The sequence below is a fragment of the Sinocyclocheilus rhinocerous genome, unplaced genomic scaffold (genome assembly GCF_001515625.1).
Source record: "Sinocyclocheilus rhinocerous isolate Xijiao unplaced genomic scaffold, SAMN03320098_v1.1 scaffold1251, whole genome shotgun sequence".
Classification (NCBI taxonomy): domain Eukaryota; kingdom Metazoa; phylum Chordata; class Actinopteri; order Cypriniformes; family Cyprinidae; genus Sinocyclocheilus; species Sinocyclocheilus rhinocerous.
In genome coordinates this window covers 131,583-151,679 of record NW_015636566.1, presented here as the reverse complement: position 1 = coordinate 151,679, position 20,097 = coordinate 131,583, and the positions used below count along the sequence as shown (strand labels likewise).

The window sequence follows — 20,097 nt, the reverse complement described above, 5'->3', positions numbered from 1 at the left end:
GTGTCAGTCCATCATTCAGAACACTTCATCCCTCCTCTTTACTCAGGGTAGTAGTTGTGGAAAAAGGTGAAAGCTCGCTTGATGTCCTGAACTTCATGAGCATCTTATTTGTTGGTTCAAATAAATGCTAGTGATTCCCCTTCCTCATTCTTATCTTGTCTTGGATATAGACCATAGAGAACCACAGCATTAAGGTACTGTGCTCAGACACTATCCTTCCACTGGTTGCCTCAATTCATTGTACATGTGTTAACCACTCCCAAATTGCACATCTTACAGAACAACAGTGATATCACTGGCTTCAGCACTTCCCCTGAGAGAAGAGCTGGTCTCATATACTCATTCCCCCTGGACCACCTCCTCCTGTGGGGTAGTGCCGAAGGCCTCCTCCTCTACGCAGAGAATGAAGAGCCACGGTGCAGCAACCCCGCAATAGAGAACCAATATGGTATATTGGCTGACCAACACGGTGTGGACCCCGACAGAGCCACGCCACTGTGGGGACCACTGGCACAACCACCGCAAGCAGATCCACTAGGAAGTGCCGGCTCCAGTAGTTCTTTGCTGGTAAACCACAGCCAGACGACTTGGACTCTGTGTTCATAGCACTCTCGTCATCCTCGTCTTCATCGTCTGCAACTATATTTATGACATGATCCCCTTCAACCCCAGCCTCTGTTAGTACACTACGAGGCTGAGTGGTCTGTGGAAGGGGCTCTAATTCTGTCTCAACCAATGGCTGCACGGAGCAAGGGGAGGTGCCAGGGTTTCGCAAAGGGTCTGTTACAGGTTGAGGTTGAACAGAGTTGGTTACTTGGGATCCAATGGTCTCTGTGGTCAAAGCTGTTGTGGTGATTGGTAAGACTGTAAGGGGCTCTGAAACAGTTGTCTCCTTAACAGAGGACTCCATGGGGATCAACGCCAAAGTCGCAGGTCCTTTTGAAACAGATGCAGCTGATGCCCAAGGCTCTATTACAACAGCTGGTGCAGACTCAGTGTAAAAGTCTGTGATGACAGAAGTTGTGGCAACTGTTGCTGTAATGGCTGATTCTGTGGCTACGGACTCCAGATCATCTTCCTCGTCAGACATCCAGGTAGAGGTTGGACTGCAGGCCTGAGAGCGGAAGGTGCGCTCAGCAATAGTGTCTAGATCAGAGTTAAAGGATGTACTGGGACCATGGGCAGGGGCCGAAGCAGGGGCATGATCATAGTCAGTTTGAATGCCTTGCTCACGCAGGTGATGCAGGTATAGGTGATGATGCGACAGACATGGATGACTTACACTAACAGTGGTCCCCGTCCCGATCCCACTGCAGCGGAGAGGCACAACTCTAGGCTCGCTGTTGCACAGTGCATCATAGGTGGAGGAGTGTGGCAGGCGGGAGTACGCATTGAGCAGCGAGGCTGTCTCTTGAGACAGAAACGCAGCCTCCAGGAGCAGATCTGCCTTGCTTGCTCCTCTTCCACTGTCTCCACAGCAAACAAACCCGCTGTCCTGCGTGCCCTCGCCTGACAAACATGGAATATCACACCCATTTTCATTACCACCACATTCCTGGCCAGTCTGGTCACTTAGCTTGGTGTAGATAGAGCTGCAGGTAAGCAAGCGAGCTGGGGAGCCTTCGGAAGACCCCACCAGGCCCTCGCTGACCTCCAGCCCTGCCCCCACCACCCCTCCACCTGACAGGGTTTCTCCTGTTTTGGTGGGCCCGATCTGTGCCAGCTCCATGCTCTGCAATAAAGACTCCAGCTTGTGGTTCTGGAGATTTATGTCTTGGAAGCACTTTTGCACTCCAGTTTCGGTGTCTCCCAGACTAAATCTGACAACATCGACAACTTGCTTAAGCTGCTGGATCTCCCCGCGAGCCTCCTTTAGAGCCAGCTGGGCCTCCACGCGGTGGCATTCTTCTTCAATCCAGTCCTCTTGCATACGAGACAGCTGAGTACGCAACTCATCAATCTCAGTGTCCCTATGGAAAGAGAGGAAACAAGACAGAGGATAGAGAAACCAAGCACGTCAAAAGAGAAAAGCAAGGACCGTCCAAAAAAACTAAAACTACTGTGTCAAATGTTTTTGCTTTTAAAATACTTTGTCCTATCCCAGTATAATGTGATTTGCCAACTGTATGTCAGTGACTGATAGTTTACGTTCCTTGAAAATTGTAAACAACATTGTGGCAGTTTCAACATCGGTCTGTTGGAGCTGCCCAACATAGCAACACACTGGCCTAAACAATTGTGTGTCTTTGGGGAAGGACTATCTGTTTGTCTGACCAGTGGGAGAAGGGGAGTGTGCATAGGAAACCTATTTGAAAAGAACAAGGAGTCAGTGTTTGTCTGGTTAGCATGGTGTAGTTAGCCAAAAAGCAACTTTATCTACTGAACGCCATTCAGTGTTTGCAACTGCATGTTCTTGTGGCTCCACCAGCCAATCAGCATTGTCTTTATGTAATTTTTCTGAAGCTCTACAATAATTAGTTACATGGCATTTAAGGCTCAGGTAATTAACTATTAATTAAGTAGTGTGCCCCAAACTGAGCACAATAAGCAAACATGTACCAGGCGAACTACTGCCATTGTGATAAATGGAAATGCTGACCAATAACTCTCTTCAGAGAACTACACAAAGCTGCTTTAAGAACACATTTACACTTCATTGCCATTGGAAAAATGGAGGCTGCCTTTAAAATTAACAGTTTAGAAAAATAATAAATATTTAGATTAGAGTCCTTAGAATATAGAGAAATAAATGACAAATTACACAGTCTAAATGCTAACATTTAGTGGTTTGCAACTTAATAGGTAAATCTGTATTTGTAATTGTTACATGGTCTGGAAATCATCAACCAAGTGCAAATTTGTGTAACAATTTTAAATAAAGGAATCACTTTAATTAACTGCCGCTCAAAGCAGCTGTTTAAAGATAAAACTAATTTCTTCAAAGACTGATGTGATAATTAGTGCATGGGCCCTCATACTATGAATGATGCATGCCTCACCTGTCCTGCAGCCTTTCGATGGTTTCTTTGAGCCGTGCTCTGAGGTGTCTGATACACACCTCTTTCTGTTGCAGTGGGGTAAGGTATTGCTCAGGTGGAGGGGGCCGGATACCATGGTTATCATTGCAGGAGGTGTATTTTATGTGATGCCTGATATGGATGAGAAAGGTGGTATATAGAACAAACAATACCATATATAAACAAACGAGAAAGAAGAGAAAGGAGCAATGCATCATTGGTCTGTGGGTGAGTCGTGTCTCACCTATGGGTCGGGCTTCCATCGCTGCCCTTGCATGACCCTGAATTGCTACTGCTGCTGAGAGAAGCATTTCCATGGGGATCACGGTTACTGACAGGTGCTGGACTCCGCCTGTATCATAACAGAATCACAATTTCAGAGTGTCACCTTCAAGGCCACTTAAGAGGACACAGGACGAGGTATAAACAGAATGCACAAACACACACTTACATGAACAAACAAAAAGCACAATTCCATGAAACACAAAACCAAAAATGACTAACATGCCTCTATACATACAGTCAACTAGTCAGCCAGGGAGAGAGAGAACACCTTCTATGGATGTAAAGAATAAAAAGACACCCAGCTCACATAAAACTGCAAGCACAAATACAAACAGTTGTATTATGTGCTGAGAATGACAAATCATGATAAATATCCATCATGAATCAATAATGAGAAACAAACTGGCAGCCGAACAAGCAGAAATTGACAGCAGTGCCATCTAATGAGGGCTCCCTTTGCACACCACAGACATGAAATCATCTTCAAATGTGACACATATGCAATTCGAGCTTTAAACCCCCAGTAAATTTAAAAGGTTGGATTTTATAGGGACATCGTGCTTTGGTTGAAGAGGTTGAATCCATGTTGACACAATGCCACACGGAGAACAAAGAAAAGTAAAGAAAAGAAGAGAAAAAAGAAGAACGAGACAGAAGGGATGATGGAGCGCTGACCGACAGTGGTGTTCCGGGGACTTTGGTGTCAGAAATCCTCTGCTCTGTCTCATAGAGACCATAATGCCTGACTCCATGGGTGTGTAGTCTAGCTCTATAAACCTGCAATAGTCAAAACTGACCCACAAACAAAAAGGAATCATTATACAGGATAGCACACACCTCAAGTTCACCTTAACCTGTATTGTATAGAAACTCAAATGAATGTTTCTGTGGACATTTTCTTGTAAACTGTGATAATAAATACGAGATGAATTCAGGTAGAAGCTGAAAAAGAAATCATCTGCCACTTTTACCGACTGTGTTGTAAGCTTTCCATTATTCTCTATTTTTATCCATATTGTTTTTTCCCAATTTCCGAAAAATTATGTATACATCTGTCCTTGAAATTCCAGGTGCTGATTTGGCCCTTTTGATACATCTGTTTTTAACATTTGAAATGATTCAAATCATTCTAAAGTCCATTTAAAACATCCAATTGAAATTAACATAACAAGAAGCTTGTTTTATTACAACCATTAAACTCTGTACACAAGGTTGCAGATCTGACAGATTATTTGACAGATTGTCTGACTAATTAATGAAGTCAGCAGTCAGGGGAGGACAGAGAGAAAGATAAATAGTAGCTTCTTATTAATTGGGGTAGCTTAGAGCATAATGACTCTTTAATCTCCCAAAAAACATTCTCTTTTGGAAAAATGTAAAATTAAACCCAGGGTTAGCTGCGCTGAATGAAAGCACTTCTTTTAGGTGGTGCAGAATGCTGTTTTTACAGATGGTGGATAACTTTGAATCTAGTGATAGTCTGATATGATATTAATGAGCTGGTATTTGGTCATTTTTATTTCAATTTTGTGAGTGAGTTTTGAGTAAATATCAGTATCAGCATTAACCACTGAAAGCCTCATATTGGTCAACCACCGAAGTTGAAGTATTAAAATTACTAAAACTAAAACTGAAAAAAAAAAAAAATATATATATATATATATATATTAAAGCTAAACAGAAAAAACTAATAAAAATTACAAGCACATAAAATTACTTAAACTTAAAATTAAAATGAAAACTGAAAATAAAAGTAAAATCTAAAGCATTAATAAACATTATAATAGTATATAAACAATACTAAAATAACACTGGTCCAAATATAATTCTCAGCTCAACATGTTACATAAAAATAAACCAATCAAAACAGCACATTTTCAATGACAAGCCACTATAACTACTGTCCACCAGGACCACCATTGGTGGGCTATAAGAGGTTTGCTGAACTACCTAACCATGAAAGCAAGCCAAGGTCATGGTTAAGGTGAGAGCAAACAGAGAAAATAGAAGCAAAGTGAAAGAGCCGAGACAAACAAAGCGTGCTTGAGAAGTGAGAGAGAGAAAAAAGAGGACTCTGCTATCAGTACTGATAGCAAGGAAAAGAAGGGAGAAAGTGAAAAGTAGCCAGGGTAGCTGGACAGACCAGGTACGTCCATTATGTTTTCAGTGATATGGACCAATTGAGGGAAAGTTGGGTAATGTGTAGTGAATATGTGCACTGAATTGCCACACATTCGTTAGAATCATTGTCAAAATATCACAATAATTGTCGGTCTCACAGATGATCAATTCAATCAGAGCCAAAATGGCTTCTCATGGAACAGATTTACAGATCATTAACTGATCCATTTGCACTTTCTCTGAGCCTCTGTCAAAGACCAGTGAGTTCAGAGTAATCTGCCCTCTCAGATCCTCAACATCAGCATCAGTGGTTGCAGGTAATGGGCTGGTTTTAAATTAGCGTGTGAATGCCCAGTGCAGCAGTGTTGTCTACTACAGTCATGCCCTACTATAGGGTACTGAATCAGAGTCTCACACAGGGGATGCAGTGGGAGACGACAGCATTTGTTGCAAGCGGTGCTTAGGCTGTAGGGCCTTCAGCAGGTTGAATCTGAGGAAACAGAGATGAGAAAGAGGCACAGAGCTGGGCTCTACTGCAAAATTACCATTAAAACTCATTGCAACTACTGGTATATATTTTGAAATGACATAAGTATCTGTATTTGGACCTCTGATCTATATATATGACTGGATTGCTCATCACGCTCTAAACTTCCATTCAGCGGTGAAGCCACCGGAAGTGTTCGAGCCGCCATCTTACTATTCCCTACCGGCAGAGAGCACCATTGACTGACAGCCAAAAACACTGACCTAAAATCACCCCAGATTTGAAGAGCATCAGTCACACAGGATTAGTTTTTAAGATATGTGTATGTAAATAAATTCTTACTTCAGATGTTATCTGCAATGTTTATGGTATTTTCGGGCAGGACAAGCGATATATTGAAATCATTTACACTGCACACTGCCGACACAGGTGACTGATCCAACACAAAATATATTTCTTCATGTTCGTAATTATGCAGGAAATATTAAACATGAATATCTGGTCTTAGTATCTGGAATTGATTGGGATATACAATACATATTACAATACAAGCCTGCTACTATATTGCTCCATATTGTATTGAAATTCAAAGCTTACCATCTTGGAAAAAAAGCTTCATGTCTTTAAATCGTAGCATACGCACGTCAGTGTTATTTCTCTGAATAAGTTACGATGCGTGTATTATTTTATGTCCTGAGGGAGCAATATCTCTTTCAGACTCCTCAAGATGGCGCAAATTCTATGGCATTTTAGCATTACAGTTTCCAGGAATAATGTGCATGTTTAGTTAATTTTTTATTTAACCAACGTTTACATCATTACCTGCTTCAAAACGAATGCTGTTAACGAAATCATTGTTAGAAAAACAGTTGCAGTTAGCCTACTGTACGAATAAAAAACATCATAATTACATAAACCACGAACGTAACAAAAGGCGAATTAACTCATAAATACAAAGCATAAAGCTTTATTCAGATTTCATGATCACTTTGTCATTTGACATGGATATGTTGTGGATTTGTCCATCTGATGTTCATCATGTTCATCTAATGTTCGCTATGGTAATGTATAGGACACGTAACTTTTTAATATGTAGGGGAAATTCCCGACATTAAACAAATAACCATTTACATGCTTAGGACGTTTGCATTGTAAGAATGTACAGGGATACTTCAGATATAAAAACGCTGACTCGTTAGGTGATGTTTTCTCATTAAAATTTTACGATTTCCTGTTAATTCAATAGAATGTATGGGAATACTGGGGAATACCACGGAGCAGCGACTTCACTTTTATGACGTCATGAGCAATCCAGTTCTCTATTATAGATCAGTGATTTGGACAGAATTGGATATGGGTATGGCTTAAACAGGAAGTGTGGAAACAAAGTTTTAGACGTAACTATTTAATTTATCATTGTATAATCCATACAAGCGTGATTCATACAATTACATGTTTTTTACTGCAGTCGATATGTAAAAAGCGAGTAAGTGAGACAACAGCATGCTTATGCTAATCTCGCTCAGGTTTAAAACATTATATATTTCATTTTAAAAAGTGGAAGATATATAATATGCTTATTAAAAATATTGCTTTATCCATGTGCTTGTTAAATCATTGATTTACAAATGTTTCTGCTATAATTTGGTGGAACTTGTTATATGTTTTGAAGTCATTTCTGCCTTTCCTAATAATATGCCCTTTAAAAAAAAAGAAATTAATGCTTTAATTTAACAAGGATGCATAAAATTTATCTTTAAATACTTTTACATTTTTACTAAAAAAATCTTCAGTTTTTCAAATCACGGTTTCCCAAAAATATTAAGCAGCACCACTGTTTCAACACTGATAATAATACAAAATGTTTCTTGAGCAGCAAATCAGTATATTAGAATGATTTCTGAAGGATCATGTGACACTGAAGACTGGAGTAATGATGCTGAAAATTCAGCTTTGCCTTCTCAGGAATTAAAATGTTAAAATACATTAAAATTTAAAACCATTATTTTTTTAAATGTAAAAATATTTTTCACAATATTACCGTTTTACAGTATTTTAATTAAATAAAAGCAGCCTTGCATAAGAGACTTATCGTACCAACCCCAAACTTTTGAACCATAGTGTACATTTGTGTGTATGTGTTTAATATCCTAGTATATTAACGTGCTTATAAATAATTTAAACTGGCACTTCAGGTAGTTTTTATACAACCTGGCAGTTGTAGGGTGAAAAAGCCTTGACAGCAGAGAGAGAAATTGAAATTGCTAAACAGCTGATGTATTAATGACGGCATCGGAAGAGAGAAAGGATTATTGAAGCACTTGAAGCTCAAAAGGTCATTAAACTGCAGCAGAGATCTTACTGTGATTAAAAGAGTTAAACAGCAGCTAGAAGGGTTAGATATTACTGCAAAGCACCAACACAGCTGCAAGTTTTGAAAGAATGTCTGTTAGAAAGAAGATTTCAGGAGAGCCAAAAGATGCCATACTTGCGTGATCCAGAGCCAGATCTTTTATCTGAAGTCGAAGACATGGAGTCAGCAGTCCTCTCCCTTTTTTCTCCTTCTTCAGCTGGATCTGTTTTCCTCCCTGTCTACACAGCATGAATAGCTCAGCTGCAGCCAGCCTGAATAAAACACAAGAACATAGACAATGTCGTCAGTTTGACTTGCGGAAATGATTTTAAATCTCAAACCATGTATCAACCCTTGTCTCATTCACATAACAGCAGTTTCCTAACTAGGTACATTCTAAAAAAATAAATATTTCAAGTTTGTTGCCACACTATAATGTTATTAAAGGGATAGTTCACCCAAAAAGTGAAATTCTGTCATCATTACTCACTCTCCATGTCGATCCATTCCAAACCTGAATGACTTTCTTTGGTCTGTGGAAAATAAAATCTTTTTTTTGTTTTGTTTTTTGAAATGTTGTGTTTTGAAAATGCATTTCCCTTCCATGTTCCACAGAAGAAAGAATTAATGATTTCAAAAAGGCTTCACTTTTAGGTGAACTGCCCCTTTAAGACATTACCTAAATGTTTGCATTTTTATTTCTTACATTATCATGAGGCAGATCATGCCATCAGTGTCAAAAGGAAACATTAGAATCTGTCCATTTCGTCTAATCTATCTGACCTCTTCACACTCAGCAGACCTGGCAGCAGCATTGCTTGCAGAGCTGTAATATATTTAACATTGTGCTGACATAGACTGGCTGGTCTCTGACTCTGCGCTGATGCAAAGCTAGACAACAGAAATAATAGAGCTTTAACTTTCACAATCAGACTACTCAGTGAAATCAAGACCCGCCAGAAGCTTTAAAAAAATGTTCATCCCTGATGCAGCTAGAATATTTAATACGAGAAACAGACAAATGAGAAAATGAGAAAAAGCAGTGATTTCTACTACAGTGGGCATCCTGAGACACATGCTGATGGAAAAGAAGATTAATGATCTAAATAATTAAAAAGGAATTGGCACAGCTTAGTATAAGCAACACTGCAGTATGCTCCTCATAATAAGCAACTCAATCCTTCACCATAATGACATGACCTTCATTTTTGCACTCGGGGTTGGCTGGGTGATGAAAATGAACAAAACAGACCAGTGTAGTTATTGTTAACTAGAACAATAAAAATAAACATGTTCATTAATTAAAATAAAGCTGAAAAAAAAAAATATTATTTGAAAAACTAAATGTAAGTAAAAGTAAAGAAAACTAAATGCAAGTAAAAATGATAAAAGCTCATTAAACAGTCAAATTATATTATTAATAAATAACAATATTATTAATAAACAAGCAACACTGCAGTATGCTCCTCATAATAAGCAACTCAATCCTTCACCATAATGACATGACCTTCATTTTTGCACTCGGGGTTGGCTGGGTGATGAAAATGAACAAAACAGACCAGTGTAGTTATTGTTAACTAGAACAATAAAAATAAACATGTTCATTAATTAAAATAAAACTGAAAAAAAAAAAATATATATATATATTATTTGAAAAACTAAATGTAAGTAAAAGTAAAGAAAACTAAATGCAAGTAAAAATGATAAAAGCTCATTAAACAGTCAAATTATATTATTAATAAATAACAATATTATGAATTAATAAACAGGGATCTAATACATTTTTTGGGGAAAATGTGCAGTCGCTGAGTCAGTATCGGGACAGTGTGGTCTCAACTCCCTCTGGTGCAGTGTGAGTCATAACGTAGAGCTCAGCTGTGAGATCTATCTGTTTGAACTCTGCACCGACGCAGAAGACTACATTCTCAGTCTCTCTCATATTTTAAATCATCAGCAAACTCTATCATATCAAATAAATACACAAATAAATGAATTAATATTCAGATCATTAATCAAATGGAAAATGAACTTTTATAGCTTACATATAATGATTGCATGATTTGGAGCACAAATCCTTGGTAATGGCTTTTTTGGCTATAGTGTGTGGCTCATAAATTAAGCAGAAATGTCTGAAGAAAGAGCCTACTTCTCTTTGGAAAACACACAACCCTCTACATTGCGAGTAAATCACTCGCATATGCGACTAATCTTCACTCTGGGCGACTTAAATGTCACATGAAAGAAAGATAATATATTTTGATGAGGAATTCTGCTGTCAAGCTCCTGCTACAGCACTGGATGACCTCTGACTGCTGTCTTTTGAGATGTGCAGAAAGCTGCAGATGAGTGATTGTTATGACCTAGCACTTCTCTTCTCTCTCACAGGCCACTTTCAAGCTATATCATTGCAGAAACACCTGCTCAACAACAGCCAAATATCACACACTGGCTTGCAGCTTTCAAACAGTTTATGACTTGAATATAAAGCAGATAATGATAAAGGCAAAGAACAATGTAGCAGAATAGAAGATCTGCTTGACAGCTTAGATCTTCATGCAAGTCTTTTCATACAGTAGCAGTTTACAGTGACAATGTAATACATATTAAAGGAATATCCAGTGACACCATGTATAATGCCAATATGGAGAATTAATTTAGGAATTAAATAAAATTCTTTCCTTGGTTTAAGTACTAAAATGACTAAAACTTAAACTGAAATAAAAATAAATAAACAATAAATAGATATTTTAAAAAATGACTAAAGCAAATATCAAAATTACTAAAACAAACTAAAATTAAAATAAAAACTTTATATAAAATATAAAAATAAAAGTTTCATAATATTAATACATACTATAAATTGTATATAAAAAACATTAAATTAACACTGAATTCACATTATTTAACTCAAGAATCATTGAGTTCATCAGTTTAATTCGTAAACAAATCCTTAGGTTAGCAGTTGTGGTCACTATTATTGTATTGAAAAAGACCTGTGTAGAGTCTTCAAAAAAAAAAAAAAAAAATATATATATATATATTTGTTAGAGAAGAAAATCAGGTTTGGCATGAAACAAAAAAATTAATAAATACTATCAGAATTCTTTCTTACATAACTATTCCTTTAATAAATCTGGTACCTCCAACAACGAAAATGATTGGGCCCATCTTATGTTTGCCTAAATCTAATGGGAGCTAGATTAAGATGGATTAGGAAGTGATCAGAACTAATTTGAGTATGAAATCATTTATCAGGACATCCCTCATGGGTCCTAAGAGAGCAGTGATCACTCAGTCAGTGGATTGAATGGAGCTAAATGCATCCAGTGTGGATGGCTAAATGCAGCATGAATGCTCTGAAGTGAATCAAACTCAGTAGTTGTAATCAGTGCAATCAGCTTAAGTATATCTATAAAAAAGCAGTAATCAATATTATATTGATCTCACAAGCAATTACAAATATGAAACACATTTTAAAGGAATATCCAGTGACACCATGTTTAATGTCAATATAGAGAATGAATTTAGGTAAAGTGGGACACTTTCTGATGATTTGTCATTGCCATTGTTTTGATTTAAGTAAGATCCAAATGGCTACATCAATGTCATTCCATACTAGTTTAGGATTAACTAAAAGGGATAGTTCACCCAAAAATAAAAACCTCTGTCATAATTTATTCACCCTCAAATTGTTCCAAACCTGTATGAGTTCCAGTTGACAGTATTTGTTTTCATACTATGGAAGTCTGTGGTTACCGTCAACTGTTTGGTTACCAACATTCTTCAAAATGTCTTCTTCTGTGTTCAACAGAAGAAAGAAACTCATACAGGTTTGGAACAAGTGGAGGGTGAGCAAACGATGACAGAATTTTCATTTTTGGGGGAATTAACCCTTTAACTCTTTCCCCGCCATTGACGGAATTTTCTGGCTTTCCGTGATTTCACTGGTGTACGGCAGGAGGCGCTATTATGCATCTTCTGAAAGAGTACTGAATCCCTAGATCAAAACATGGTGAAGAAGAAGCAGAAACAAGCTATCGCGTATGTAAGCAGATGCATATGTGAAATAACGCGATCATCAAACATGAATCATTATATAAATCAAACTGTGCAAGCATTGGATGTGTTGATGGAAGCAATCAATTCCATCTATGTTTTGATCATCATTCTGAATCTGATCCAGATGTAGTCTTTTACAAAAAAGCAATTTTCTCAGCTTTTTGTTCAAAATTTTGCTTTTTTCATGAAACTTACCCACATTCAAGTGTTGATGAAAAGAAGATTGCATGAAGCTAGTGAATCTTGCATGAATCTTTTTTTGCTTAAAAGCAGAGGCTCTGTTCTTTGTTTTGACATATTGCATGTTCAGATATTCATACAACAAAATATTCTGGGTGCCATTACTTTTGTGAAAATAATCAAAAATGCTGGTGGTGGATGGAATAAAAAAAAAAGCGACGTTAATGCTGTTTTTCAGTAATGAAAGAATCAATGTTATTTTATTTACAGTATAAACTTTTAATTTTAATGTGAGTTCAATAATTAGTAATTTATTTGATTTCAGTTTTAGTTTTCATTTAAATAATTTTAGTACTTCAGCTTAAACCTATTTCAGTTTATTGCTAGTTACTTAGATGGTTGATCAGTTAATTATTTCATTTCTAATTTTCAGCTTTGAGTTTTTTAAATTATATTTATATTTTACTTCAGATTTTTTAAATTATTAATTAAAATATTCATATTTCCTTACTATTGTAAGAAATGTTAAGACAGATATTGAGAGAAGAATAAATTTAAGTGTAACTTTTCCTGCATTCACCCTACAGAGTGAAATATATTATTGAGTGTGCTCTTTGTAGCACCAATGTGGTAAGGAAATGCTTTGGAAGATTGGCCTGCATGCTGAGAAGATGTAGAGCAGTCGTCATGGAGACAGCCATTCAGCCACTATTCTAGAATGTAAGCTCCACAAGTGGTGTGATTGGCTTTCCTAGCTTATGTGTTTGTGGTGAGATAGACAGACGGGATGGCATGGTGACATTACACAACCACAAGGCAAGCAGCCTCAATGGCTAGTCTACTTGCAGCAAATAGCATCCTGTGCAAAGGAGCAGGTGATAATTACCAGAGAGAGTAAAGAGATTATAGTGATGCACTATGAGACACACTGTGCAGTTTCACCTGCTTTAATATGTTCGAAATAATGTAACCTTGCTTGGTTGTGATAAAGACTACACACGATGATCTTTTTAGATCTTCACAAATCCACTTTTAAGGACACTTTCTCTGCAGACCGCAAGTCCTTACAGGGATGCAAGGTCATACTGCACCCTAGGCCCTAAAACTACACTGTCCATGTCACGACTCAGCGCAAGCTGACGCGCTGAAACCAAATTAGAAATAAAGCATTACTCAGGGCTAGAGAACGATAAATTATAAGTTATGAAAACACAGCCCTAGATTAGAATATTATGAAAGCGCAATACCAAAACAAAAGCAAGATGCACACGCATGCTCGCTGCAGGGAAACATCTGCTGTGCGCGCGCACATCGAAACACCGAAACCCAAAATGTGTGCGAAACACACGGTGCAAATAAACACCATTTAGCGTGCGAATGTGAAATATCTTTTTGCTCTGTGCATTCAGATATTATATAAACCCTGTGCCTGGTCACAGTCCTTGGTTTGTGCTACACACGGGAAATGCAGGAGTCCTTCGCTACAACGATACATCAGGATTCGCACGTCATACTGCAATGCAAAACATTTGACATTTACCTGGTTGCAGCAAACCGGAGAGAATCAGCTTGCATTCATGTAAACAGCAGTGCTTTGTCGTTATTACCCGGGTGCACGTCCCCGTCAAGGACTCCGCCACAGCGGCGCTCCGCTGCTCGGGTGGGCGAGTCGACGAGGCGGGTGCTGTTGACAATGAGAGGGATTCTGGCGCGTGAGGTTTGTTTGAGAGCCTGGTGAGGGAAGACGAGGATTGATATGAAAGCAGATGCGTAATATTACGACAATCTCCTTAAAGGGGACCAGACCACTTTAAGTTGTGAGGACATGCGGTGTTATGTTCCGTTTAATTATTTTCGAGGGTTAACATTTTAAAGGAATTGTTGTCAGTAATGTTCAGATAGTCTTAATGTGACCGCAACCGAATTGTCTTTTGACGCCCAATCACCAAAACGTCAACTGTCAAAACTGTAAATATAAAAAGATAAATAATGACATAATGAAATATTTATATTTTTCGAAAATCTAGAATAAATATTCCCAAGCAGTCTATTATTGAATGCTCTAACTTCGAATATGGTTTGTGTTTACTGAAACGCTATTAAAATAGGCCTATGTAGGCTATTAAAAGAAGGCTGTTTTGGTTTTCTGGGGGGGGGGGGTTCGTCTTTACATTTTAAAAGTAAACGTGCAGAAAAGTTAATTGTACTTAGTTACTGAAAAAGAAATCAAGAGGTAAATATCAAAGTCGATTAGAGAAAAGTTAAACAGAAAAGAAGCAAACATTTTGAATAGAATGATGTGAATTCATTTTTGACAGTGTGCTCTTCGATGCGGTAGTAATCAAGGTAACCCTTAAAATAACCACCTAATCTAAAAATAATAAGCATAGATTTTCCAGGCATTACATTCCCATGGGACTCTAGTTTGCTTTACGTCCGCCTAATAAGATATCATGTATCCTAATGCCAGACTATGGGCATTTAACAGGAGAAACTGAGAGTCGCCTTTTCAGCACCACGGACAGCACTCTCCAATATCTTCTCAATGGTTGGATGCTGCCAATAGGACAGGTGCCGATTAAGCTTGTTTGTTGTTGTTGTAAAGTACCCAAGCAAAATAAATAAATAAATTAATTAATAAATAATAGTAAAAAAAATAAAAAATAAAAGACAAACAAACAAACAAACAAACAACAACAACAACAAAAACCATTGGAACAGAATGTTCTATATTTCTATTTCTAAAACTAATTCTTTGGTCTCAAAATTAATGTTTTGTCCATGATCTGCCACAAATAGATGATCTGCAATCTATACTTTACTTAATTCAATTATTATTTTCTTGTCTATTAAAATTATATAGCAATATATTTAATTTCTGCCTAATTTAATTTCTTTAATTTCTTAACTGCCACGCCTTAAACCCTCGAGCTTTTATTTTGGCGGGAAACGACAGGAAGCCAAATTAGGTGAGTAATTAAAAATGATCAAATTATGTTTGTTAAATGGGACTCAATCCACTCTTGTAATGAAACAGATAAAACAGTGTATGCCTCCCCCACGACTCCACCTAACAAAAGGACACGTGATCATCCATTTTAATTTATTTTTCTTATAGTCTTTGTATTAGTGCCTGTGTTAATGCATTAAGTATTTATTATGTAAAATTTTTTATACAGGAAGCTGCATATTTCAAAGCACTCTGAGCAATAGATAATTACATAATTCTTTTACAGTTAATTCACAGTCACATGTTATAAATTATATATAGCTTTTTGAATGAAAAAGATGGCAAATGTTCCCAGTTGTTGTTTTATTGTCTGTTATAACTGACAGCACAATTGTTCAGCATGTAGTCAAGTTCCTCAGAAACTACAGTTTTTGCAGATGGTATTGACATTCTTCAGTTTTTATGAATATATTATATTGCTGTGCTGCTTGGATATTTACTGTAGGCTAGGTTTTATAATACATGTTTTTCAGACTGTTTCCTCAAGTAAAGAAAGCAAAACAGCATTGGTGATGTTTCCCAGTCATCATCAATGAAATCAAAACTGAAATGAAAGCGTCTGCTAAATGACTAAATAAATAAATAAAAATAAATAATTCAGAAGTTCCCAACTGTCAGAAGATTGCCAGCATTATCTGTTCTGTTCAACATGTCCTTGTTAATGATTTGTTTGTGTGTGTGTTGACGAGCTGGGATAGGCTGATGGACAGGAGTTTTTTTCCCCCCCCCCAAAAAAATTCATACTTTTTAATGATTGATTAGCATACTCTTAATAATTCAGTAATTAATCTCCTAGTGCCATTTCTTAACTGGCTCAGTATTTAGACACTTGAATTTATATTTATGATTTCTGTGTATATTTAGTATTCAGTTTTACTTTTATTATAAACTGCTCTGTTAATGTATGAACATATGAATGTTTTTGTGGTTGTTTTTGAATGAACGCACCTTGTAATAAAAAAACTGGGGCCATATATATATATATATATATATATATACACACACTCTTGTTCAAAATACACACAAGCAAGAGACAAGAAAGAATGAAAGAGTAAATGAACAAGCTATTTATTGGCTGGTTGCAGGCTGAACTGGTCTTAAAAAATCTGTAGCCATTTGAAATTAGAGGCAAGCACAGCATTTAAATTACAGTCCAAACAAAGATGCTACATACATGTAGCATGAGCAGTTTTTAAAAATTTTAATTAGATTGTACAATAACAAGATTTAAAGCAAACAGAGTGGTCTGACTTTATCTTTGTGAAATTATGCTAAAAATGCAATTTCACCCTCTGACAGCAGGTGGTGCTTATGGAACAGCTGCAATATAGCGTTTCCTTGGTTACTGCTGTAAACAAATCAGCTAATACATAGGTCTTTAACCCTGTCCCTGGGGACCCACTGTCCTACAAAGTTTATTTTAAACCTGCTTCAGCACACCTGGCCTGTGACTTTCAAGTGATCTTGAAGACCTTGATTAGCTGATTCAGGCGTGTTTGATTAGGGTTGGAGCTGAACTCTGCAGGACAGTGGGTCCCCAGGAACAGGGTTGAAGACATATGCTTTAATATGTAGCCTATTATACGGAGGTAAGATGAAAAGAAAATGTCATTGAAACTTTTCTGAAGACAGTCAGTTCCCTTCAGTTTTCTGGGGTGGAGCAATATTTATATAGATGGAGCAAGATACTTCATTCTGTCTATGGGGCATTGCGGTTAGGTTACGCGTCCAATACAGAAGACAAACCAATACGCCGCTGTCCCTGCTTGATGGGCTACCCACCGGGAAAACGCTCTGTGTGCCAGATGGCCATGTCCGCTCCTGAATAAAAATAAACATAAAGCAGTCCGATGTTATTATCACAACAATGAGATTTAAAAAGCTATAATTTTTTTCTCAGCAGATTCTACATCATCAATAGAGAGCAATTATGACGTGAGGAGTGCAGCAGGTACATAGGAACATTATTTTCTAGAATTCTCTGTTGGGAGATTTGGCGATTGTTGCGGTTGGTGTTTTTCGTGCGTTTAGCGAGTTTCTACAGTGATTGAATTTCTTCGGTTATCGATTCTCGATTTTTGACTCTCTTTCGGACTTTGACTATCTGCTTTGAATTCGCTTTGTGTTTGGACTCTCGGTTTTTGACTCCCTTCCGTTTTTGACGCTCGATTTTTGACTCGGTTTTGACCCTTTTCCGTTTTTGATTGGTGTTTTATCAGTGTGTGTAAGTAGCCTATGCGCCATGCACATGATTACTAACAATTCACAAATACTGATAGTCCAGTTAAGAACTTGTTGTGTTATTGAATTTTCATACATCAGCACTTGTTTTGTTTTAATCGTCAAGTATTGTAATCAGGCACGTGCACAGGTAGGGCCCTCTTTGTCCTTACACTCAGAAGTGCCCTTTTTTTTTTGTTCTTCTTCAATAAATCAATGCTATTGGTCACCCTGTCCGTTCTTCTGAACACATTACTACATAACTAAAGGTCTGAGTCGTCTAGAATTACATGCACAAGTTTTCAGAGTCTTATGAGACGCAGAGACCTGCAGTCTGATGGAGCTGTCAATCATAAAATGAAGATGGGTGTGTGGTGTATTTAGTAAGGTGACACATTTGTTGTCTGTGTGTACAGCGTTCCTCTCAGCCCCACCATGGTTGAGGAACAGGGGCAGTGTAACGCTTTGACTGAGCACCTGCTGGACAACCTGATCCACCTTCTGCCAAACATGTACCCTCATGCACCCACCAGCATCACAGCAGTGAGTTTATACGGCGTTAGAAGTTTATGTTTCAAATGATGGTTGCATCTTTGTGTTATTGGCTTTATGAACTCATCAGAATCTTTGAAGACACAGACAAGATAGATGCTGATGTCGAATCAGCTGATTCAATTAAAGCTTGTCATCTTCAATCAATTTCAGACTCTATTTTTCATTATGTAGTCTGTACACATTCTTTATTTTGTGTGTGTCCAGTCAGGTTGAATTTACAAAATTCTGCACTCAATTCAAAGTCAAAATTCTGCACTCAAAATTTCAGCTGTTGTGTTTATGTTCTTATGTACTGTAACAAACAGTTTATAGAGTGTCATATCTGTATTTTAACCATAAACCAAACTCATTACTTTTATTTTTGAGCCATAAGTTATCTAAGTCTGATAAAACTGTCAGGTTTGAGTTTTATGTTTTGGATATAGACATTATCGAGGTCTCCAACCTCAACAGACAGTTTCTCTTTAAGTCTTTATGCATTTTGAAACAGAGATTCAAATTTATTTAGCCACATTTTTACTAGTTAAAAGGGGAATGCAAGGGAATGACAGACTATATAGAGTGTCAGACTATATAGAATAGGAATGACAGACTATATAGAATGTGCACTGAAGCTTTACCCACCACAAGTACTGTAGTCTCACCCTCATAATGATAAGCAACACTCATAATGTGCTGAGATGTCTGACTGACTGTCTACTTTTGTCTATGTTCTCTTCAGATAATTTTCTCGTTGTGCACTACTGCTTCAATGACACGGATACCAGAGCACTGTATGGGGTATGTGAGAGTGCTGCAGTGACCCAAACACAAACCTTTTGGAGGTGTGTAAGTGCTTTGTTTTCATCCACTTACCTGTCTTCAGACCAAGTCTGTTTATGATTTTAAGGGCCCTGCAAATAATTGGGCCCTGATGAAATGGCTTCTATAACATAATGAAATATTTCTGCTAAATCTTAGGTGCATTAGATGCTTCACAATGAACATTTATTTTAAAATGGTTATTTTATCTTTTACTGTGTGCCAGGCAGTCATACAGATATCTGATTCAGTATGTATGTTCCATCTGTTTTCTGCAAAACAGATATAAATCTGGTCTAGGCTGCTCTTCTTGTGCAGTATGAACAGCTATAAAAGACTGGTTCAAACTTATAAGCATTAAAAATTCATAATTTTAAGTAGCAGAATGGATGCATTGATTTTTGTTTTTAAATCAGCATAAATTAAAATATATAATTATTTTTTTGTGCAATAGAGTAAAGACAATGAGATTTTTTTGCAATATAGTAATGGCAGAAAATAGAGAACGGACAGTATAACCCTGCGCTCACATTATCAAATTGAATTTAACATGGCCGGCACACAGACTGCCCTAAAAACATAGTGCTTGAAACTACAAATCATGCAACATTCAGTTAAAGAGTGAAATTAAATCACACAGCTTTAAGTAGCAAAATATTCTAAAAATTGCATAATTTCTGTAACACTGTATTCTTAATGTATCATTGTTGCATTATTATGTTTGTTTGTCCTTATTCCTATTTTGAGATTTGGTGGTTGGCAAGTGAGGTTTTCTTGTAATATACTACTTTGACCAGCAGATGGTAGTCAACATTTGAAGGATTGAATTCAGTGTTTGTACGTCAGTGATAAACACAGATTTCAAAAAGCATTTATCACTTAGTTGTGAAAGTGTGGCTCATTGGAGCTGAGAGTTTATTTGAAATTAGCCAACATTTCTACTGTTTTATTTGGTGAATAAGATCTATATAATTGAATGTATTACTCAAGTCTGATATAAGCCAGAAAA

At 37.1% G+C, this 20,097-nt stretch overlaps 1 protein-coding gene across 5 annotated transcripts; it reads right to left on the bottom strand.

Annotated features, from left to right (window-relative positions):
- Positions 1-243: 243 nt before the first annotated feature.
- Positions 244-14,260, bottom strand: LOC107747970 (syntaphilin-like). Of its 5 annotated transcripts, none has more exons than XM_016562606.1 (7): positions 14,043-14,260; positions 8,399-8,535; positions 5,839-5,913; positions 3,978-4,094; positions 3,262-3,369; positions 3,000-3,149; positions 244-1,970 (listed from the first exon to the last, which is right to left on the bottom strand). In XM_016562606.1, the coding sequence occupies exons 2-7, from the start codon at positions 8,440-8,442 to the stop codon at positions 332-334; spliced, it is 2,133 nt and encodes a 710-aa protein (XP_016418092.1). In that variant the 5' UTR covers positions 8,443-8,535; positions 14,043-14,260; the 3' UTR covers positions 244-331. The 5 variants fall into 5 exon arrangements, with proteins under 5 accessions (XP_016418092.1, XP_016418093.1, XP_016418095.1 ...); XM_016562607.1 differs by having other exon boundaries at positions 14,110-14,260; XM_016562609.1 differs by lacking the exon at positions 3,978-4,094.
- Positions 14,261-20,097: the final 5,837 nt, after the last annotated feature.